We start from the raw sequence: 24720 nt of genomic DNA, 5'->3' as shown, positions 1-24720 counted from the left end.
GTGCCAGGTCCATAGATGTATTTTCACTTTTCTTTACAATTGACTTTTTGACACGATGTTGAAAGTCTCTACCAGAATATCCAGTCATTCATTCTTGGTATTAATTATTCTTCATCAGGCTTAGCACGTGTACATCTTAGTGTACATCTTCCCTAAGATGTTTTTCACCATGTGGGATCTTTTTTATTAAAAAAATGTTTAAAATGAAATCTTTTAAATAAAAGCTTGATCTTAGAGTTAAACTAAACAACTGAGTGAGCAACATGTCTTGCATGCTAATCCAGTATCTGTATCTCTGATACACCAAGCCAGAAATATGGCAAGGAGAATAAACAAACTTCTGAAGTCTTATCCTTTCTAAAGGGAACTATGTGGGCTTCACGCTATTATCTATGACACTGTGATTTTTGTTTCAACCTCTATTAAGAGATGTAACAAAGAACTTCATTACTCAAATTAATTAGACTTCAGTAAATGCATTCATGAGGAAACTACAGGATACAACATGAACAACAGGATCACAATGACACAACAGGAAATCTGGTGAATAACTACTTACTCCACTGCAAATAGTTGCACAGGTCCAGAAACATATGGATACTGATTCTGTTTAAATCTATGGACACTGAGGACCCTGACAATTTCAAACATTCCAGTAAGTGCCCATTTAATCTTAAAAGGGCCAAAGTATCTTAAAATAATTTTGAGTCTTTATATGGTGCTAGCATTTTGTCCCTACCGATGCATACCTCTGCTCTGACAAATACTATGTGATCCTTCATGATGGATCACACCATGAGCAGAAAGCTGGGCTAATGATAACGTCAAGGAGCCTGTGCACAACTAAGAAGCCTCCTGAAAATCCTGAACCAGGAGTCAGGTTGTGCCCAGCAGCGCCCTGGGCACGAGGGATGCACTGTGCAGCGGGTGCAGACTGCAAGCTAACATTACTTAAGCGCATACTGAAGAAATGATAACAAAAAGCTACAGTTTATTAGTCCAGTGTGGAGAATAATTTCTTCAAGAAATTATACCATTGCCAGTAAGTCAGTTTTTACTGTGTGGATTAAACCATCACTGCCCAAGGACAGTTACTTTTTGCCTGTTCTTGACACATTTTGCTTCCTTGGTCAACGGCTTCAGGTTGAGGGGAAACAACAGCCGCAATGGAGATGGGAGTACATGGTCAACAGCCAAAGACAAGATGAGAAGTAGTGAACTTCCAGGGGAACACAATTAATTGTGGGATTAATTAGAGGCTCCTTCATTTCCAGTACTTTCAATCTCAGTAAAATGCATTGTATAGCCAGGCAGAAACCAAAAGGAAGAGTTGCTAAACAAGTGAGGCATTTCTTTGAAGTCCCAATTCTACAACGAGCATCATATTAGCACCCTTACCAGATACTTTTATCCTTTTAATTTGGCTACATCTGTTTAAAATAGGAGGTTCAGCCAGACTGTAAGCTGTCCCTTTCTGATGTTAATTTAGTGAGAATGAAGAACAATTTGCCCCATGTGGATAATATTCACAATCCTGAAGAATTTGGCCTTGTATTACTTATTTTATTGATGACTATGAAGCCAAATGGACTTAATTTGAATGGCTTGTCCAGCACACATTCCTTGGAAGACTTCAACTCTGAAATACGGATGCTAATACCTATGGTACACACAGAGAACTGCACACACAACAGCTAGCCCTCCTACGTCCTCTGAACGACTCAAAGCTGAACGTAAGTCAACTCTTTATTGAACTGGGCCATTACCTAGGTAGTACTTCTTTCATAAGGCACAAGAGATGTTAAGATCTGGACATTTCTTTGAATATGTATGGCATGATATGAAACTGATTCATAGCAGGGCATGACTTTCCCTGCTAGAATAGTTTACTATCACTGAGCTGCTTCAAATTTGTGATGCGGTGTGTGAGAGTTACAAATTAGCTTTCTATTATTATACAGATTATCTGTTAAGGATAATAAATTGATATTGCAATCAATAATAAGATGTTGCACTGTATTATTGTTACTGATTAAAGCTATTGGCCCCATTGTCTTATCTGTGATCAGTACTGTTATTTCCCTATTGTAACAACCTAGAGTCTGGGCTTGCGAAGAAATCTTGGAAGAGACTCACATTCAAGAGAGGGTACTTCAGCTTTCAAGCGTGCCTTGCAGCCCCGAGCACAGCTCAGGTTCTCCTATTGGCTTTTCTTGCATAGGGCCAAACCCCTTTCTGAAACACCTGAGCCTCCTCCTATACAGCTCTGACCTACCTCCAAGGTAGGACAGACCCTAACTTGACCTACCCACGCCTTGGGGACGATATACCAGATGCATTAAAATGTAGCGACTCTGAACTCCCACAACTCTGATAGATTCCTCTTTCTGTGAGAGCGATGACTTCTATGAAAAGACTGAAGAATGCAATCAAAAAATAATTACGATTATCAGGCTAATTACTGCCTACATTTTCTAATGCTAATAGCAATATGAAACACTAATTGTTGTTTACTGTAGGATGAATATTTAAACTTGTCAAGAGAAGTGGGGGAAAAAAATGTTTTTTTCCACTTGGAATAGATGCCAACTGCAGGCACACGTACATTGCAACATTTTAATTTTTAAAATGAAATTGGCACCCTATTAATACAGAGACACAGAAACTCCATACATGAAAAAATGCAAAATATATGATCACAGTAGCCTCAGAGCATAGCATTCAAATACATTCCAAAAAACCTCAAAACAGGCTTGAATATCATGAAATATTAACAATATATGTGTTTCTTTTAATTAGCCTTTTCCTGTTCCTTTTTTTAGGGTTCATATTTACAGACTTCTTTCTGTCAACTGGAAAGGTTTAAAAATTAACTCTTTTCAAAATGTAAAATGATATTCTCATCAATTTAAAGAAATCCAGGAATAAGAACTTCAAAAATACCCACTTAAAATTGTGACAGTTGGCAGCATTGCAATCAAAAAAGCTTTTGAAGGTATTACATGCCCTTTTACATTTTTCTCTTTTCTACTGAGCAAGTGTGATGATACTGGTTCACCAAGAAAAAGACTGCAACAGGTTGCAAATATTTAACACAGTTTTGAGCTGCAGCCACACCCGTAGTTCAACTGACGTAGCGAAAAGCTGAATTTATTCCAGGATGCAAGGCTAAGTACGTATGTATGTGCTGAAGATCTGGACTACTAGCTATCCCTGTGGAACACAGACTGCACAAGTAACATTCAAAGCCTATTAAGAACACGACATTAAACTGTAAATTAGCTAGAATAACAGAACATCAGAGAAATGAGGACTTGTGGGTCATCCACCTCGTCTCTTCATGTCATCTGCTATACTGCAGCTTATTACAAGAATATATAAATACAAGAATAGTAAATCAGTACTTACTTTATATAATAAATAACCTTTCTACATAAATTATGAAAATACAGCTACAGTAAAATCAGTGCAAAAATGATCAAAATGTACTGAAGGAACACCGAGTCCTGCCTGCCAGCATGTGCATCATAAAACACCCATATTTCATCTACTGCATCATACGCTGACAAGAATTAAAAAATGCACAATGCACACTGCTAACTGCGCCATTCTAAAATTACAGCTATTTACAATGTCAGACAAATGAGATTAAAGAAACACATGTGTTATTTGAACTGCACACTTCATTCTTTCTCATTATTTTACTGAATTTTAAATAACTTCCTCTTCCCTAATTGATACTTCGAATGGCAGTTGCCCTCATGAGTCCATATTTGCACGAGCAGCCTTTTTGGCATTAAGAAAGTTCTTTTTCTTTTTCCTTGGAGAATTATGCAAAGAAAGTACTGGATCACTCTGCTCACGAAACAAAAATACCTTCTCCCCTGTGTCTAATAGCTCTATGGCTTCAGCAGTTGCAGTGTTCAAAGGAACAGGTGGATCGGACTGTTCCATAGGAGGATGCATAGGCGAACATCCAAGATGAATGAATGATGCTTTTTCCAAGAGGGCAAGTTGCTTCTTCTTTACCAAGCTACATTAATGAAAAAAAATTGAATTGAAAAATGAAAACTTGCGCAAAACAAGCATGACTTCCTATATTACATCCTGACATAGAAGTGGTGACTTTGGAAGCTAAAGAAAATCACATTTCAGACAGAATTGTAATTTCCATTCCAATCCCCAATAATTTACATATCATTTTATGAGATACAAAATTGCATAAGGAAAGGTAACCTTATAATAAATAACCGTAGGGAAGATGGGCAATGTATATGAAAAATTTGTGAATTTTGTGGATATGTACGGAAAAATCTTTTTAGGCATTTACTAGTATTGCTTATTATGTGTAAATATGTTGTATGAAACAAGCTCCAAACAGTGGAACAGTGTCAGAAAATACATATTTATGAACTTACTTTCTGATTTCTAACACATATAAGAACCACCTTTGGAGATGAAGTCTTAAAAAAAAAACCCAAAAACATATATGTTTCTTCCCGTTTTCTCCTTACCTGTCTTTTCTCTTGTTTAGAGAAGGCATCTTTTCCAAACTTCTGTTTATCAGGTCTTGCCTTACTTTGTTCTCCAGTGCTTGCCACAACTCTTGGCTCTTCCTGAAAGAGCAGGAAAGAAAAAAATTCTTAGCAGCAAATCCCCAAATATGCACGCTTTCCTCCCCTTTACGATTTTAGCTACCAAACCCATGACAGTAATACCATGAATACAGTCAGTAAGAGCGTTCAAGTATTTTTGCTGCCCCACCACAAATCATTTAAATCAGTGTCCTGGTTTCGGCTGGGACAGTTAACTCACTTCTTAGTAGCCGGTACAGTGCTGTGTTTTGGATTTAGTGTGAGAATGATGTTGATAACACTCTGAGGTTTTAGTTGTTGCTAAGCAGCGCTTATCTTAAGCCAAGGACTTTTCAGTTCCCCATGCTCTGCCAGCAAGCAGGTGTGCAAGAAGCTGGGAGGGAGCACAGCCAGGACAGCTGACCTGAACTAGCCAAAGGGGTATTCCATACCATGGAACATCATGCCCAGTATATAAACTGGGGGGAGTTGGCGGGGAGGGGCGGATCGCTGCTCGGGCATCGGTCAGCGGGTGGTGAGCAACTGCATTGTGCATCACTTGTCTTTTCTTATTTCTTTTTTTTTGTTGTTGTATTCTTTTTCATTACAATTATTATTAGTTAGTAGTGTATTTTTATTTTTACTTTAGTTATTAAACTGTTCTTATCTCAACCCACAAGTTTTACTTTTTCCTTTCCTCCTCCCCACCCCACTGGGAGGTGGGAGGGGGAAGCAGCTGTGTGGTGCTTAGTTGCTGGCTGGGGTTAAACCATGACAATCAGCTAAGATCACACCTCAGGGCATGGTCCCAAGGTCCCTTACCTGTTCCTTGACAACTCACATCTGACAACTAGAGGGCCCAGTGCCACAACATCTGCTTCTCTCCCCTTCCCATGTCATGGCAGGGAGTTGGGAGAGAGGGTCCGGGAGCACCTCTCGGTGTTAGCTGCACAGCTATTCAGCTGGTGTTAATGGGGATAAACTGGAGGGATGGAGGCTCTGGGAGACTCCTTGTCTCTGTGAGTAAAGGGAAAAACAGTGGCCACTTGGGACTTTAGTAATGAACTACAAAGGGACAGGCATCTCCAAGGTTGAAACTTCCATTACGAGAAAGAAGGATCTTCCTTTATATCTTTAGGAGCTACAGACACCTGAAATCTGGTGAGCTATGAATATTATAAATACAACAAGCTGAAAGGAAAGTGTTTTAATAAACTCCAATTAAAGTCAACAGAAAGAAAATGATCAGAACAAGATTTATAAATCTATAAAATAATCGTTTAATTCATAAAGTTATAAAATTAACTCTTTATCAATCAATTTATTATAGTTAAAATCTTTCACAAAGTCAGGTAGCAGTTTCCAAGTGTCTTTACCCCACAAAAATATTTCAAAAGGAAACCTATGCACCTGTGATTTTTTCTATTGCTGTCAATTTGCTTCTCCAGCAAATACATATACATGTAAAGCAATAATCTTCTCTTAAAATTGTCTACCAAAAAATATCACACTTACCTTTTCTTACAGCTGCCAGACTCATCTGTATTACTGTCACTTTCAGCAACACCATCTGAATATTTACTGATGGAATTGAGGACAGAAAGAACCTCACTTTGTGAGCTGGAGGGCAGCAACAAGTTCAGGATCCTGTGCAACAGCCCCATCGGTGCCCTCGTCAGTTTAGCTAAATAACCTGCCAGTCGGAGCTCCTAGAGGATTAATGAGTAGAAGACAGATAAATTTAGCATTGAAAATAAAAAAAGCACTAGCGAATTTTAATAACTGTAATTAAAGAATTATTCATTATAGAAACAAAAAATATTGTTGAAAATCATGTTAGTGGTGACAGTTTTGGTGTCAAGTGGTCATACTCCCACGCTCACTGTTTCTACCCACACTGGCCCATATATACTATGGTTGTCCATTTCATTCTGCATATAGGCAAAGTAAATGTTAAACAACCAGCTGACCTTAGCATATGTGCTCAGGGCATGTACTCGATGCCCTTCGGTCTGAAAAATCACAATGCAACCATATTCTAGGATGTAAGGTTTAGTTAATGAAGCGATATTGCATTCCTTGGTCTGTAAAATTAGGGGAAAAAAAATAGCCTCTTAAACCTAATGACTACATTTACATGTTGCGATGATTGAGCACTTCATTGTTCAGCCTCTCTTAACGCCAGATTCTGCGATAAGCTCAGAGAACAGCTTGTAAGATTTGTTAAGAGGTGAAGGAAACATCTGTTTTTGTTTTGGTGGTGGTTTTTTTTTTCCAAACGTCCTCTCTTTTCTGGCCCAAAGGTCGGGGTAAAGCATACTCACATCGTGTTCAAATAGCCTAAGTTCAAATTTAGTTGTTCCCTAGACAATCAACCAGCCCCATTTCCTGCCCCTCTCCAAACACCAAAGCCCCACTGTTATTTTCTGCTCTGCTGTCAAAACTAGTGTCCCCAGGGCTGTTTCTGCAGATTTCTCATGCGTATCAAATATGAAAGGCCTACAATATATTGAGAACTACATGGAAAGAAAAGAATAGAGCAAATTAAAGCAAGTTAAATGCCTCAAAGGATGCCAGAAAAATGCTGCTGTAGTTTATTCAAACCATACATGTATCTCAGGTAGCCGACGTCAGGCAAAACGTGCCAAACATTTGAGATGACTCAGGACAGCTGAGTCACCTCTGCTCTGTAGACCCTCCTATAAGCACAGATGGTGGAGATGACTAAAGTCCATGTTACATAAAAAACCCACAAGGTCACACCATGCAGGAAGACAGACAATTTCTTTGTCCACAGTGGATTCAAAATGTCACAGCAAATGTCTGCCTCTTTTTTGCATGACGAATTTTTAGAGGAGCAAATGTACCTAAGAGATCCCTGTATTAACTGAATCTTCTTCTTTGAAAGAAGCCATTTCACCAAAAGGATGCTCTGTAAAGGACAAGTCTTTCTTCTAAATCCATGTAAAAACAAACAAAGCAATCACCCCCAAAGCAGCCCTAACCCAAATTTAGACAGCCACACAAAATAAAGAAATCAATCAACCTCCTTTTCCCATAACCATTCTCCAAGCAGAGAACTCCTCTCCAAAAGGCAGGAAAACTAGCCACTTCCCAAAGTTTCCTAGGCTTTTCAGGGTTGTTATAGGTTTTCCATGGAAACCACTGTGACACTAGAATGAACAAGACAATATCCTAAGATTGGTGAGAGATTAGTAAGTTGACACGGTATCTAAAACGTCCAATATTTTCACCCTAAACAGGCACCAAAGTTAGGTAAGAGAGATGTCTGTTCAGGCTACTTAGGCCAAGAAATGATTTCATTCTTCTCTGGAGAGGAATGTAAATAAGAGCTTAAATCTTAATACAAACACCTAAGTTTAATTTCTGTAGTTGTATACAGACTGTTGCACTTTTGGTCTTTAAAAAACTGTTCTAGAAACTTACAAAAAACAACATTAAGCAAGAATAAAAATGACACATCTCTGTGACCTATTCTGCCCTTTTTGGCTAAATGGTCTCAGGACCTTTAACTCAGTAATTTATACACAGATGATCGAAACATCATGACTTCAGTAGTGCTTTCCTCTGTAATAGTTTCCTCTTTAAAATGTTCTTTTTTCCACTCTGACCTTTACCTTTCTGCATCAACTATGATTTGGACTGAGAGGCAACCCTTAATGGTTTTCTAACACAGCAGAATTCACGATTAAGTAATCCTGCAAGGTGCCACAACGCTGTCAACAGTACCAAAAGTGGCACAGGCGCCCACCAGCCAGGTGCATCTAGCATATGTACGGCAAAGGGAGTGCTGATGTGTGAACATGCACCAGCAGTGAGCAGCACTTTCAGATGCTCACAGCTACCCAGACCAGCTTTCAGAAGTGGGAGGGAGAACTGAATGTGCATGCAGACACAGGAATGGTCACACTAGTCTGACCAAAAGCCCGCCAGCGTGGGATGAGTGTGATTCTTCAGGTATATTATATGGTAAGGTACCACAAAGATTAGGAATTCACTTTTTTCATAACATCTAATGGATACAAATGCTACTTGCGGCACCAATAGCCTCATTTGTATTCTCTGAATTTGGTCGAAATAAAACAGGAATGAGTTGTAGCTTACAAATAGCAGAATTACTTTTAAGTATTTGGACTGAGCAATGTGTATTTAAACAACTAATGCAGGAATCAATGAACTCGATCCATGCTGTGTTTCAAGCTTACTTTGCTGTTTCCACATGACAGTCTGCCTGCATCATCTGTTGTCTCTAAAATGCAACTAGTGTACCTGGGGCTATAGCGATGAGCTTATTTAAAAGTAACTTCTCAGCCAGAGGCTTATGATCCTGAACTCACTATCATTCAAGCAAATCTCTTATTGACCTAGATCCGCCTCCATAAGGATGTAAAGGTGAAACACGAAACGTAGGAAAGTAAAACTTATCTGGTTTTCCAGAGGGAGCTGCATCCACAGTTCTGTAAACTAGCCTAAAGGAGAAAATCCTCTTTAAAGAAAAGAATGAGTGTAAGATACAGAGGTACAATAGCTACAGTTTCCTAATACTTGCCAATACAATGTGTTCTATACATTGTAAGTAAACAGGGAGAAAAAAGATTTAAAAATCAATTCCCATATCAGCTCACAGGATAAGCACATCCAAAAGTGGGAACATGTTATGCTGTGAGCCTTAATAAATTAATAAATTACTGTTCTACTAAGCACATACTTCTTTACAGTTGAATTAAGTAGTCAGGTTTCGAATTATAGTTGGAGTTATTATACTATTATACTTGCTGAGAACAGAAATTTTGTTTTGTATATCTGCAGGGTACGTATGTATAGGTTTTATGGAATTTCAATAAAGTATATCTCAGAATATCTCTGGGCTACACTTTATATGAATAAATATAAATACAAAAACCCCAATGGTATATCTAATGCATATTTACACAAATTAATTATTTTTTCAGGGAATCTTATGAACAAAACATAAAGCACAGTCCCCCAAGTATACACTGAATGCTGTGTCCAGTTTTTCAAGTGCAGTGAGGTGACAGTGATGCCTTTAAATCTCTGTCTTCAAGATGTCAAAATCCATAATTATCAAGGGTCATCGTTCACCTGCTAGGGTGCTAAGAGGACTGAGTACTGTGAAAATTATGACATATTCTGTTTGCATGCATCTGTAATCTGCAAAACAATGATTTTAACCTCTCAACTTGCAGAATACATGCCATGCTGTTCAGATTCTCTTTCACAATATATCTGTGCCAAAGAAACCTAACAACCATCACAGGAAGACTATTAAATTGTCAGCAGCTTGAGCAACATTTCTACCTATGCTGTACAAAAGCAATATCCAGCTTCCCCCCAGCCAAGTGGTATGATCTTTGGGAATGCAGGACAAGGAGTGCCAGTATTATCAAACTTTCTAGGACAGAAACAAGCTACAATAACATGCAAAACCAGCACATTCCTGGTTAGTCCTGCGCAGTCTGATGATAAATACGACTAACACTTCCAAAGGAAAGAGAGCACTGTCTTTGAACTGAAATGCTAAGAAAAGAGCCAAGGTCTCTTGGGAAAGGGTTCCCCTTGAAATGATTCATAGCCAGCAGCATCAGCATCCAGCCACCGGGTTTGTCTCTCTTCCCTTCCACCAAGTCCTACACAGCTGCTTCAGCATTCATCTTAACATGCCACACATCTTGAATTCATGCCTTCATGAAAGAGGTAGATGTTGAGGCTCTATCAGAGACAAGTAAACTCAAGGGCAGCAGAAAAACAATTCACAACATCCTTTGCAAGGTAAGAACTCTTCTGCTGAGCAGCTGGCTTGTTACATGGATCTTCTTCCTACCCTTCTATGCCCAAGAGTATGGCAAGCTAAGAACCACAGTATGAGATTAATGCACTATTCATGCTCTCTTTTAACAGTTCCCACTTAGTGATGACTGTTTTTGCCAGCCCATGAAATTCCTAAATAACCACTGTACAAGGTCCCAGCCATTCCTTCAATTAGTCCAAGACTGCAAAGCTATAGTGGATTTAAAAGCACTGAAATTAAACTATGAAAATGGTCTTGGTAGTGCTAATCCGGAGTTGGTCTGTGCTGTTTAAAGCCTCTACACTGGCCAGCATTTCTGGATGCAGCATATTTTGTCAGATAAATATATAATGAACTGGGGGGGGAGAGTATAAAAAGAATTCCCAAGACTATGGTCCACCAAGACTAATGACTTAAACCACAGTAGTACAGGGAAAGATCAGCAAAGCCCAAAGGATCTTTTGAGGCATTTTCAATTTTTGTATCTGCTCTGATGTTTATTTTCCACTGATGTTGAATGGAATTTATTTTATCTAAGACTTAGCTTATATTAATCATATTCAAAATGTATCTGAAGCACTGTATGCTTCAACAAAATATTCACACAAGCTTGTTAACTCCTTACCTGTATTAAGAAAAAAAAAGAAAGGAATGCTGAACAGGACAAAAGATCATCTTTTCTCCCCGAAAAGTGTTCTGAAATCTTGAATTATTAGACAAACTGCAACTACAAATGGGCAAATAAAGCCTCAAATTTAATATCACCTCTGAAAAGAGTTATAGCTGTCATTGCCCATGTCACCGTTCCACGACTGAATGAATAACTGAAAATAGTGGGTGACTGCCTCATCAGCAGTACGCAAGTTATTTTGAAGGAGCATAAAGGAATACATATAAAGTTTAAAGTTATAAAGAAATAATCAGATTAGAACTCACCATCATGTCAATATTTACATCATAAGCACCCTACAAAGGCCTGCAGCAGAAATTTTTAGCAGTGTCAGCAGGATGCTATTTCTGTTAAGTCCCAAAAATGTTAGGAGCTCTATGTGCAGTACGCCATGGAGGCAGAAAACACAGTGAGAAGGAGCTGAAGGCTGGAACAGAATTCAGCAGCTCCTGACAGCCATATCCACTCACAATACACCAAACCATCAAGGCCAACATGGTGGCAAGATGGTTTGAAAAAAAACGGTTGCAACAGGAAAAACACTCCACAAAACCCCAAAAACCAAACAAACAAAAAAATCACAAAGAGGAAAATAATAGTAATAATAATAATATTATTTTTTAAAAACCCAAAACTAAGGAAACACATAGTTTGGACTTAAAACTAGAAGGCTGGTAACGACGGTCATGACCTCCTCAGCAAACACCTTCAAATGTTACACTCTGCAAGACATGCCAGAATGGGTTTTTGGTGTTTATATTATTATGCCCAGAGGATATAATGCTCTTGGAAAGCGTAAGACGAGGTTTGAATTCCCACTCTGCCTGATTGAATTCATTAGCATGAAGTGAGATCTTCCACTCCAGGACAGCAGCTTAGCCATCAGGCTGCCAGATATTCAGAGGCAAGTCTCTTCCAACGAGGCTCGTGAAAGGACTCTGCTCTCAATGGAGCCCGAGTGTCCCCACAAGAGGCAGAGACTGAAGTGATTATCACACTCCTGTGAGCTTTAGGAGTTCCTGATGTAAATTCCTTACCCAAATCAGAGTAAGGATCTGAAAACATGTACTACCTTCCAGGTGAATCTCCTAACACCAGTATAATGTACAGGAGTCTCACTCCAATTCTTCATGAGAGCAGCTGACCTCAAATAGACATCTAACTCTGGAGAGGATAAAGAGTTCAGAAAACTGAGCAGAAACGAGCTGAGATACAGGAAAAGCTGAGAGACCCTTAGTCTAAGTGGTCTCTCCTTGGCTTGCTGGCCTCTGAAGCTCCCAATTTCTGATACAGGTTACTGCAACCACTCCTGTCCCTGAGAGGCAAGATACTTGGATGTGAAAAGCTGCAACACCGAGTCTCTTTTCTGACACTAGCTACATATCTCAATCAAGGCCTGCAGATAAAATTTGGGGACAACAACGATTCACTTTTAATGCCTTTTGCGCCACTGACAGGCAGCCAACAGACAGCAAATTACCTGAAGAGGTGATGCTATTTCTGAAAACAATATGAGTAATGATACTAGAAAATTTAACTAGCAGTCCTTCTATCATTTAGTTTTGCAACACGATCAATGCAAATCCTTTCTAACACTGATTAAAGCCTAAACAAAACCCTTGTCTCATGACATGAAAATCAGACTGTAAATCTGTCTGTAAACCAGAAACTCAGGCAATTTAGTTCTCTCCACAGAATGAAATGCAACAGGACAACCCCCAGAAAGGATTTGTAAGTGAACAAGAAGAAGTGTAACTCAGTAAAATTCAAAAGGCTGAAAGTAGGTCAGAATTAACTGAAGTGAATGATAATACAGGCTACAAACACCAGAACTGGTAGTGACTATTAGCAGAACTGTGTCCAAATACATCTGTAATGGTTCTCAAAAAAGCAAGAAAAGCTGATTTCCGGATACAGCCGTAATTTAAACTCAGAAGCTTTGTTCAATTTCATGCTTACCTGACTATAAAGTGCCAAAAATGCATCCATTTCTATATTTTCCAGGAGATCCTCAAGCACTGCGCAATTCCACTGTTCATCTCTCAAGCTGAAGTGAAAGACAGAATTAATATTGAAATCTTCCCAGGTGCAATGACTGTACTATAGGAAACAATATCTGAAAGTCATCCATTCAGGAAGCCTATCTTTCTGTCAGCCAAGTTGGGTGAGCAGCATAACTTCTAAAATAAGCCAACTTCTCCTCCCTTCTCCCCTGAACCACCAAGCAAACATCAGAGCAGAATCTAAGGCTATGCTCTTGCACACAATTCAAATCTGGAATCGCCTCAAAGCAACATGATTCAACCTGTCCCCATCCTCCTCTTTAAATTTCATCACCACACTTTATGGCAAGTTGGGGATCTTTTTGTTGCTGGAACATAATAGTAAACAGTTAACTTCCTCACTACTGGTGATTTTTTTGTTTCTGGACCAAATCATGAAGCCATCCTTATGTCATTTGGGAAAAGTACAAAACTTGTTTCTTCCATTATGTTTTCAGGTAAATAGTAAAGACTAGTTGCAGTTTCTCGGAAGGCTTCACTGACATATCTCTACAGTAGTATCCACAAGCCAGTAACCTATCCGCTCTTTACTTCTGCGGCAGGAAAGTCGTTAATCTACATCGAGTAGAGATCCAGCCCTTTCAGAATTAACAAAGACTTAAGAGTGCAATAATTCCACTCAAAGCTTATCAAAGCCATTTTTAATATATCGTTTCACAGAAAACCCTCTTTGTAATGGAAACCCTCTCAGGATCTTACATGAACCTTGAAATGTGGTAGGCTTTTAATACTGTGCAATACACATGGAAATGTAATTTCTAACTCCTGTAACCCTAATGAATGTAATACAATACTTTGCAATTTTGCAAATTATCACCCATTTTTGCTAGGCAACCTTCACGACAAGACAGATATTTCTATATATCTCCCAAGAAGCATTTTTTTTTTGTCACTGATATCTTTACTTAAAAACTGGCCAGGGAAAAGTGAAATTGAGCCTGTCTGAAGAAGAGTTTATATATCCCATCAAAAATGACTGCGTGACAGGGAATTCAGTCTATGGTGTGACAGTGGAGATGGAAATCCAATTTAAATTGTCTCAGCTACTTCCTCTGACTCCAGCAGATCAGGTTTCATTGAAGTCCCTACCTATCTTCTTGGGAGACAAAGGAACAGGATTAAAATTCTCTTCCTCCTTGCTGCTAAGGAGTATTGTTATTTTTCCACTGTCCCTGTCAAGAAATGGTGATTGCCATGCAACACATCACAATCTCTATGTAACTAAGCTATTATTATTTCATGTTTCTTATTTCAATATTCCCAAGACTCCTCAGGTATGCTCTGGGCCACATCACAAAAATGCACTATTCAAACATAGATGTATAGTCTCTCCCCAACACAGCAGAACATTTAGCCTGCTGTTTCTCTGTGATATCTTATAGTCTATAAGGACCGCAGTAAGTAAAACCTGAGACCAAAGCACTTACCTTTGCTGGTGCAGATTTATAAATTGCCTACATCCATTCATGGCCTGTCTTAGCAGAACTGTCACCTGTCTGTCTGCATTCGTTTCCACAGCTTCACTTGAAAGTCCCAGTCCATCCAGAGTCCACCTCTGCCTACTCATTAGATGCTGCTGCTGAGCTGACTCCTTATGCAACATCTCATACTCCAGCTTCCTGTCAAGTTCTTCAATCTCCTAGAGGTTGAATACACGTAATGATAAAAAGTCATAATTTAACTTGAAAGAACAAATTTCATTTGGAGTGAAGAAAAAAGATGGTATCAGAATTTCTGATGTTTATTCATTTCTCATTCTACCCAGCCACTTGCAGCCATTACACTTTCCAATTCATTGCATGGCAGAGGACATCTAGAGAGTACACCACCAGCATGGCTGAGATCCAAACACAAGAATTCCTCTATAAGCTGCATAAAGCCACTGAAACACCTTGAGACACTCAGACGGACTAGTTTTAGTTATACTGAATCAACAGCTAATATCAAACAGGTTTGAAATTAAAAGACAGTAATTCACATTTACTGTGATAAAATCAGGGCTAAAATACAATGCTCTAAAAATCAAAGGGTTAAAACCCGAAGTCTTAAGTGGACTGGATCCCCCATGCCAAAGATCTCTCTTTGGTCAGAGAGTCAAACTAGACATCAGAAGAAAGGCTTCATATTCCAGTTTTCCAATGTCATTGTCATCTGACCTCAAGCTTTAAGTTGCTTAATATCTCAGTGCCCTACTTCCCAACCTCTACCTTGGAGAAAATGCTGAATTTTCATCTATTCCTCCACCTCATCAGCTGTATTCAGACTACAGATTCATTGGAGCACAGCATCTCTAAGTAAATGACTGTTCCCTGGTCAGCAAGATTTGACACTGGAGCTCAGATCTACTCTCCTAACACCAAAACCGAGTATTAACTTGTTATTTCTAAGGGCATGAAGCAAATTTATATATAGCCAGATGTGTTTGTTTCACTGACTGGCAAAACTATCACTGGTATCGTCAGCATTAGGGAATCCTGTGTAATCTGATATATTTGTTTTAAACTAACAGGTGTTAAAACTTGCCAGCTAGTGGGACAAAGGAGTTGGACAAAAACACAACGAGAGACGTGTTTGATCACCAGGAAACAGTCCCTGTAAAACAAGCCTAACAGGCACTTTAAACAATGCCTAAAATAATTTTTTTCCCCAAAATAAGGCTCAATTCAGTTCTTGCACATTGGATAAGGAATCCAGTGTTAGCTACTCTAGGCTTCTCTTCTGCCTCTGCTTCAATCCTTTTTCTTAGTCTGTTCAAGGACAGAGAAGCTAAAAGCAACCTCTTTGCAGAGCCCCCTTACACTTACTGCATAAAAGGCAACAATTCCAGATTAAATTACTTTTAATACTCCATATACATACAACTTTCACTATTTCCTACAGATTTAATACAAATTTAAGCAAAACTGGAAGCACAGAAGCACTCTAACTGCTATTCTAAGAGAAACTCTGTAGAGATGACAGCATTAAAATTTAACCAGGAGTTTTCATAGCAATAGCTGTCTAATGATGCCCTCTAGCAAAGAGGTTTTGCTCTTAAAAAAACGTTTTGTTTGTTCTACTCCAGTGCTCTCCCAAGCCTCACTTGGATGGCTGCAAATAGCAGATGTAAAAAAAAAAACAAAACAAAACAAAACAAAACAAAAAACCTTATGAATACAGAGCACTGAAATATTAAGGATTAGAAAACTGGCACATACCAAGTATGTAATAAATACAACGAAGGGAAGAGGCCTTTCCAAAGTTTCTACTATTTAAACTGGATGAGCATGCTTGGAGGGAGATAGACAGGTAGGAGGCTGTATACATCATCTTTAAAAAGTCGATGATTGAAGCATATCATGTGGTTATGGATTTTACCGTACGGATAGCACTATGACACGAACAATTCTGTAACAGTCATGACAATTTACACGCTATCCCAGTCATGACTCCCAATCACTTCCCAATTGTCTTCCTTGCAATCAATAAAACTTTAATATTAATTAGCCACCAAAATACTGCTCTTTCTGACTGTAGATCTCTGGATGCCACTGTAATAAATAATAATACACAATGTTTCCTGGCTCTAACACTTTCCTTCTCTTTATTTCTTTTACTGTGTGCATTAAAGTGCACATAATCACAAAAATTAAAGGCCGGACCACCAGAAGCTGCAAACCAGCACAGCTGAATCAAAGTCAAATAAAGTACTGTGATAGCTGCTGTCTCCTAACAGGAATTTTTGCTTTTCACAACTTCATTACTTACAGGATTATGTGCTTCTAAAATCTGAATACATTCCAATTTTGACAGGGTTTTTGACGTGCTCAGTTGTTCAAAGAGCAAAGCTTGTACACTTATGATAGCAGTATACAGCTCCAACATTTTGGATTTTTTACCAGTCTTTTGAAAGGCTAAAGCAGCAATATACTCTCCAAGTTTATTTTCCAGATCATGCAGCTGACACTGTTTCTCAAGCAGCAACTCGTACTTAACCTAAAAAATACCAAAACACAAAAGATAACAAGATTAACAGAAAACCATACATGCATGCTCATGATTTTACTACTCTGTAATTAATAAGCAGGATTAAACCAGCAAAGAAATCAATGCTGTTATCTTATAATGTAATACATTGTTTTAAAAAGTGCTTTTAACATTAAATTCCAAGTTTTTACTGTGTTTAAGTGATCAAAAAAAAATACTACAGTAAGGTCAGATATTTCAAAGAGATCAGGCTTTGTTTTAGGGTAGTCATACCTTTAATATTAAAACACTAACCTAAAATAGAGGGTCTATATAATTTTTAATATAAGTAAAAATTAAAAATATAAATAAACCTATGCTTACCTATGTGATTGGTTAAATGGGGAGATAAAATACATCCTTCTGTTTAGCAAAAATACAAAATTTATAGAAAGACTGTATTTAGTTTCAAATTGGCAAGTGTCAGTTAATATTGACTAATGAAATGCAACCTACTATTCTTTAAGCAAATAACCACAAATCCTCTTAAATAAAACAAAGTTAAACTGTAAATCAAGAGTCTACTGGTAATGGATTTCAGACAAGATTAAAACTGCATTGAATGAACATCAAACAGGATTAAATCAAAATGATTTAACTCAACAACTATTGCTGCCACACATCTGATGGGACATCCACAGAAGTTATCCAAGAGTGAAAGGCAAGAATGGCACGTGCAAGCACACAATCAAACGCAACGTGATTGATTAGCTCTCCATGCTATACCACTGACATTCACAGCAGCGATACTGCCACTGTGACCATTTTTCTGCAGGACAATGTGGATAGTAGCCAGCTGCAATTACCCTCTTTAGCCGCTTCCATCTGAGCTTGTCACTCTAAGCTCCTTTTACAGTCTAAGAAAAGGAAAAGGTACTATTTCATAAAAAGGAAAAGGTATGTTTCATATCCTAAAAAATTTGTTTCCACTAAGTGTGGATGTCTAGGTTAGACATTCATGGCTACACTGCATATCTAACATTTGGGTAGCTGAATCCTCAAATACAGTAAATAATTATCAGTTTTGTTTTATTTTCTCTCCCTGTATTATCCACGCAGGCCCAAAAGTTGGATTGTAAGAGAGAGAAGACACAGAGAGAGAAAGCACATGCAACCATGAGAGCTCCAATTCAACTACTTGGTGTTGATATCAACTGCTGCCCTACACACTGGATTTAGAATAAAGCTAAGCACAGAAACAGCCCATCTGTACACTGCTGGGTATCAGAGTGCAGAGTTTTTCCTCACTCCATCTCTAAATTCTCTTCTGGTCCTGACACATCTAATCTGATAGGTTTCACAGCATAAAAAAAAAAAGTTTTCAGAAATCAGCATTTTCAGAAGTTTCCAGTATTATATATTTTAACAGCAATGCTCAAGTAACTACTGCCTGTAACAGAATGGAAGAACCACAGCCATCAAAGGAGGCATCTCAAAAACTTTTAAATAAATTTTGGTTAAGTTTACTATCATCGTGGCACCTGAGAGCAGGTACTCACATTTGCATTCTATGGAAAAGTATTTATCCCATCAAGTTTGGCCTCTCTCTTAAAGAACAGGCAGAGATGAACATCCCTATTTAACTGAGATACCTACATGGTTAGTATCTTAGCATGGTAGGCATCCTGTGGTACACATTTATACATGCAGTCTTAATCTCTCTCTAGTTTTACCAGTCTACAAAATAAGAATAATAAAGACCAATAGTACTTGCCCTGCAAGCGTGAGCTACAACATTGTAAAGGTCAACTGTAGTCTTTAGACATTGTATGACTTCCCATTGGCACAAGACCTGATTTTGCCCCTCAGAATATCTTTGCACAAACAGAGATGGTACATACTCAAGACATTAAAACCTTATTAGCTTTCTATTCATGCTAATCACAATTATACATTATTGACTCTATTCATGATTAGCTTTAAAGGAGCATTTAAGGAGACTTCCACCAAGTTTTTAGATCCTTAAGATGATAAATACATAAGATGATGCCCATGAATTTTCTCTGGAAATTTTATTGATAAGGAACCTGCTAAGAGTGATTGTATATCATCCAAATTCTATTATCCAGTAGATAGAGCTAAATTTAAAATGTGATTTGGAACCAGATATACTTGTAATATTCTCATTCATGCTCATGTGATATTCTCCAAAGTCTCCATTACATCATCTGCAATGTTCTTGAATGCAAGAGACGGAAGGTTACCTTCAGGAAATACTTCCTACTAACATGAATTAAGCCAACTACAAGACAAGAATAAGAAATCATCCTACAGACACAAAGTAGAGGCAAGATTCATTTTCTTAGTATCTTTAACAAATCTCCATCTTGAAAGACAGACATTGTCTCTCAATATTACTGTTAATCTAACAAATCAATCTTGAATAATATAGGTGTGTGACACTACATAATAAGTAAGCATATGGGTTACAAATAAACATATGGGATATTTGAGTTAGGAGGAGAATTTAACTCAGAGATCATACTGGAAATACGGTAACCAAAATGCTAAAAACTAAGCGGTTATTTTTGAACACGGGAGGCAGAGATCTCCAGTGAAAAGCAAAGAGATGGCCAAAATTGGGAGTTTATGGAAAAAAGAGCTGAGCTGCCTTTCAGTACTTGTTCAAAAAAAGTAGATGACATTTATCTTATCAAAGTAAATTTATTTTCAAAATCCAAAGTGTTATTTCAAGATATTCTTATGAGCCAGTAACATAAGACTAAGGCCTAGAAGCAAGACTATTCCACGCTCAGTGCCAAGGCAAATGTTTAAAACAAAAATAATACTACTAAAAAAGTAAATCTTTCTTCAAAAGCCTGTGCACAAGACTAATTTCTCAAATAAGACTCAAGTTTTTGTTTTGAAAGGCATGTTGAATTAATTGTTATACTACTGATCTCTGTGACACAATGTTCTCAAAAGCAATTAGCAATTTTCAGAGCCGTCTGGTCCGACTGTCCTATTTTTTAAGGTCTCAGTTGTGAAGTTTCCATTGACTTGCCCTCATCCCTCTTTTCAGCGGTAAAAGTTGCTGCACTCAGCTGATTCTTAAAGAGAAGATGGAATGGAAGTGAGTCCTGTTTTAACAGTAAAACGGACAGGTTAACAAATACCAGAAGAAATAGCTTCTAAAGGATGGCAAGGAATTTATATCCAATTCAGCTAGCCACTTATTACTTTGCTAACAACAGTTGCTATCTAGCAAGGTGTTCAGGCAGATGCATTGCTACAGCAGACATCTCTTTAAGGGCAATTCATGTTAGAAATGAACTAGGCTGGACAGCTAATGCCACAAGTCACCTTTCAAAACTTTGGCAACGTGTTTCGAGTTCACTTAAAAGCAGGAAAATGAAGATGGGTGAGAAAAACCAATGTTTTTGTCACCAGAGACTAAATGATTTATATAATGATTTTCATTACAGTAGCACCTATTCAAGGAATGGGGGAAAAAAATTCAAGCAGACCTACCTGACTAGAAGTAAACAGGTTCATTTTCAAAAGGACTAATGCTTTAGAGTCTATGTGATGCTCCCTATTCAATGTATTAGGGCAGCTTCTTAACTAATAGAAATTATTACAACACTACTAGCTTGAATGAGTTATGACAACATACACACACTGAGGAGCTCACCCTTCTTTTCTTCTAGCTTTTATTTACATGTCTAAGATACTGCCTGCCAGAATACATACATTTTTAGAATATCTCAAAAAAGGGGAAAAGTATATGCTTGAGGTATGATTTGTTTTATATGACACAAAATTAGTAAATAATATCTGAAGGCTGCCTTTGCGGTTTAAGAACAGGATGTGCTATAAATCTTTAAAAATGCAGATAAAAAAATTACACAGAAATGTTTTGACAGATGTGTGCACACAACTGAATTTAAATTTTGCTTCTTTCTTCACAGGAGGCTCAGTTTCAGACACAAGGATTTTAAATGAATTACACACATGAAATCTGGGGATGGATGAATGAATAATGAATAGATGAATGAGTAAATGAGTGATCTCCTTTAGTGTTAAGTTTGAACCCATTAAAACGAATAATGAAGAAGGATGGAAATGCAGTTTGACAACTCAAGTTCACTTATAAGGAGACACAAGAATGTGGATTTTAATTGCAGCTGAATTCAAAGGCAAAAGAGATGACATTGATGACAGAAACACATACTTTTGTCAACCACTTCAAATAACAGGAGGTTTATCTAATATGTTCAGTATATTCCATGAATCATAAGATTTATGGTCCAAACTGCAAAACTGGATACTATTTGCATATTACGACGTACAAAGCCATATGTTAAGCATGCCCAAATACATGGGAATGATGTTCAGCTTTATCATTCAGCATCTGTTCAACATTATACAGTAAATTAACTGCTCTTAACCAAACAAAATGTTGCGTTACTCAACTGGTATTACTATCTACGCCTAGCCACCCGAGTTTCTTTCTGTCTCTTGTCAGCTCTGAAATCACAGCTCTGCAAATAGAAATACATTTGTGAAAATCAAAGCTTGCAAGTAGACCTGACTTCAGTGTGACATAGAAGGTGACTTCAGTAGAAGCTGGATCAAATGTTGATTACAAATTAAATTATAAACTAGTTATAAAGTAATATCCCCTGGCCATTCTTGAAGTCTTTTATCATACCAGAAGACTGTAAAATACTGCTTGACATTGTCCTATTTGACATTAATATTATTAGTGTCAAACTACTGTGGTTATGATGAGTCAACTCCTGTAGGTCTGAACATTTGCTGCCGATTCCACCTGAAACATCCAAAACTACACAAAAAATTGCCAATGCTGTAAATGCCCCATGATTAGTTCATTGTTTGAAAGCATTGACTTCTAAATTCCATATTTAGTTAAGAATAATTGCTAACTAGTGTTGTCTCGGTCATAAATATTACAAATAAAGGGGATATCTGAAAATGTACTTGATTACCTGCAACTCCAAAGACATTTCTCATGCAAGTCTTACTATTGGGTTTTTTAAGCCCAGCAGGGAAAACAGACTACAGAATGTCAGTATTTTTACCGCTGTATTTCTTCTGAGGGAGGTAACTGCTGTTTCAGAAAGGAACAGCTACTGCTTCACGCACAAGACAGCTGAAAATGGCTATGAAACACAAAAGTAGTAGATACAGTCTGCTTTTCAAGATTTTCACAGCAAGGTCAATGATACTCTCAGGTGCTCCAAGACTAGGCTTCAAACTTCTTGCCGTGGCCTCCCAGCTCACTACCTCCTGTCTATGTGTTGTTATTCTCTCTCATGCCTGTTTTACAGTATTACAAAACACATCCCTCTGCTGCTTTCATAAGCATTAGCTGGAAACCATTTTACAGCCATCCTGTAGCAAGACAGAACCCACCACACCATGTGAAGTCTGCAGGAGAACAGCAGCAGTGAAGGCAGGAGAAATACAGCAGAGCTGTATTGCTCCACTGTCCTTTTTCCTCGCCTTGAATTAGCTGTGCAACTTCAGATGGTTAATTTTGAGTTAGATGATAAAAGTGTTCACATTAATGCAAAATTTACAAGTGTAAGATTCTAAATGAGGAACGAGGTAACAGATTGCAAGAGGCAAAAGAAAGAAACTCTATTTCTGTGATCAACATAAGGTTTATTGCAATACTTCTGTCTCCTGATGATAATGTGAAAACTAATGATTTTCCTTAACAATAATTTAGCTTCCTTATTGGGAAAAGCCCAAAGCATTTGGCTTTTTATAACTAATGTGCAGCCATACAATTAGAACAACAACAGGTATGCCAGATGGTGCATATAAAACTGAAACAATGAGGCTTAGAGAAGCTAACTTTCCAGTTTTAAAACAAAATTCTAACAAAAATGTAAGGCAATATTCACACCAAACAAGTATTCGGTACTTTTTGTAACATAAGAGCTGAGCCCATACTCCGTTGTACTTTCAAGTAACAGTACCAAAAAAAAAATAAAATAAAATTTTTTTTCTAAATTTTGGAGGTCAAGGCATTAGGTATTGAGGCCAAAAGTATAAATGCCTCCAGTAAAGGATTAGGGGCATTCTTGGATGAGAGTTATTAAATTACTAAAGAGTGCCAGAACACACTTGCCCACTTGTTGCATTTTTGTCCAAGCATCTGTTCTCACTTTCAAAGATTGGGTGCTCGACTAGATAAACCTATGTTTTTACCATCTGCAACCAATCATTTGTGAAACTATTTTTTATCTACCAACTTTAACTACCAATGGCACTTGTTTGTTCTGTATAGTTCTTATAGCCATGCACCACCTATGTCTAACACAGTTATCATTGTAATGTTCCTCTGATATATAAAAGTAATATTACCCATATTTTAGAAGTGGAAAGAGGAGAGAAAGGTTAAAGAACACAAACAAGATCTCATCAAACATCTGCTGGCAGAGAAGGAAAAAGCCTCCAAAATCCCACATTGGCATTGGCCCCACTCATTCCTTAAGGATTAATTTTAGACTGGGGGTGTGAGACTTTTAAAGAAACCCACCACAATCAAGGCTCCCTTTCAATACACTCTCTATAAATGAACTCAGCCCCTACTCAAGAAGTCTTTGGATCTAAGAACCCATTTCTTTGTTTTCAGTAGTGTCAGGAGAGGTCCAAGAACTAAACCTTGCTCAACTGAAGTATGCAGTGAAGCACCTTCCATGTTTTGAAAGCCTTACTAAGAAAACCACAGGATCTAGGGGAGTCTTGCAATCATGCATACGCCAAGACCCAGAACCACCAGAAGAAAAAAAAGAGACAGACATGAAATCAGTTCTGTAACTAAAGGTGCAAAAATTAAAACAAAGCCAAAACTACTAAGCTTGAAATACATCATCTTGACAAATGCAGGCAAGAGTAGAGAGATGCATCACACCACTACACCTTATGCCTTTTTTATCTGGTTCTTATTCACATTGATAGAAAACCGTCATTCTTTAATTACTAAAGATCTAGGTTTTGACCTTAATACAGAAAAAGTCTACACTTACCTTATTCAAATATTCATCTTTCACCGAGTCTTCATAAATGAAAATTTTGTCCTGTAAAGATTTCTTCAGAATATCTATCTTATTTCTATTCCTGGATCCTGTTTTTTTCATTTTAGAATGCTGCTGTAAGAAGGTGAGCACAAAATACTGTATTTGTAAGAGGTGTATGAGGATGCTAACATTAAGATTATTACTTGCTATTATTGGCAGATCCACCAATTAATGAAACACTTGGCAAGGACAACTTTCACTGAGAAAATATTTCTGAAATGAAGGTGCTGCCTATTCATTCAGAAGATTCCTTTCAGACATTCAGACAAAGTTGGAAATTTCTTTTTTAATTTCTTTCAAGTAGAAATATATTCATCCTTTCCATGAAAACTGCTAGCACATAAATTTGATTTTAAACAAGCTTTAGCAGGGATAATAAGAGAAGATTTTAACTGATACATTGTCTTCTCAGCATGGTTAAAAATGAACACAGAATATTAATTTAAGAACTACATTGTTTTCAAGACACAGTATATGAATCACAAATGAACCATGATAGTATTAAGGGGCACCGTTCCATGTA

The 24720-nt window shown here is 37.7% G+C and overlaps 1 protein-coding gene across 1 annotated transcript in view; it reads right to left on the bottom strand.

Annotated features, from left to right (window-relative positions):
• Window positions 1-2602: 2602 nt before the first annotated feature.
• Window positions 2603-24720, bottom strand: part of EVC2 (EvC ciliary complex subunit 2) — a 76418-nt gene continuing 54300 nt past the window's right edge. Inside the window, 7 exon segments of the mRNA XM_050896372.1 lie at window positions 2603-4033; window positions 4515-4616; window positions 6090-6283; window positions 13034-13121; window positions 14565-14776; window positions 16885-17112; window positions 24147-24269. Of these exon segments, the coding sequence (XP_050752329.1) occupies window positions 3760-4033; window positions 4515-4616; window positions 6090-6283; window positions 13034-13121; window positions 14565-14776; window positions 16885-17112; window positions 24147-24269 (1221 nt within the window). The 3' untranslated portion in view covers window positions 2603-3759.

Source organism: Gymnogyps californianus, chromosome 4, assembly GCF_018139145.2.
Source record: "Gymnogyps californianus isolate 813 chromosome 4, ASM1813914v2, whole genome shotgun sequence".
NCBI lineage: Eukaryota > Metazoa > Chordata > Aves > Accipitriformes > Cathartidae > Gymnogyps > Gymnogyps californianus.
This window is presented reverse-complemented; position numbering and strand designations above follow the sequence as displayed.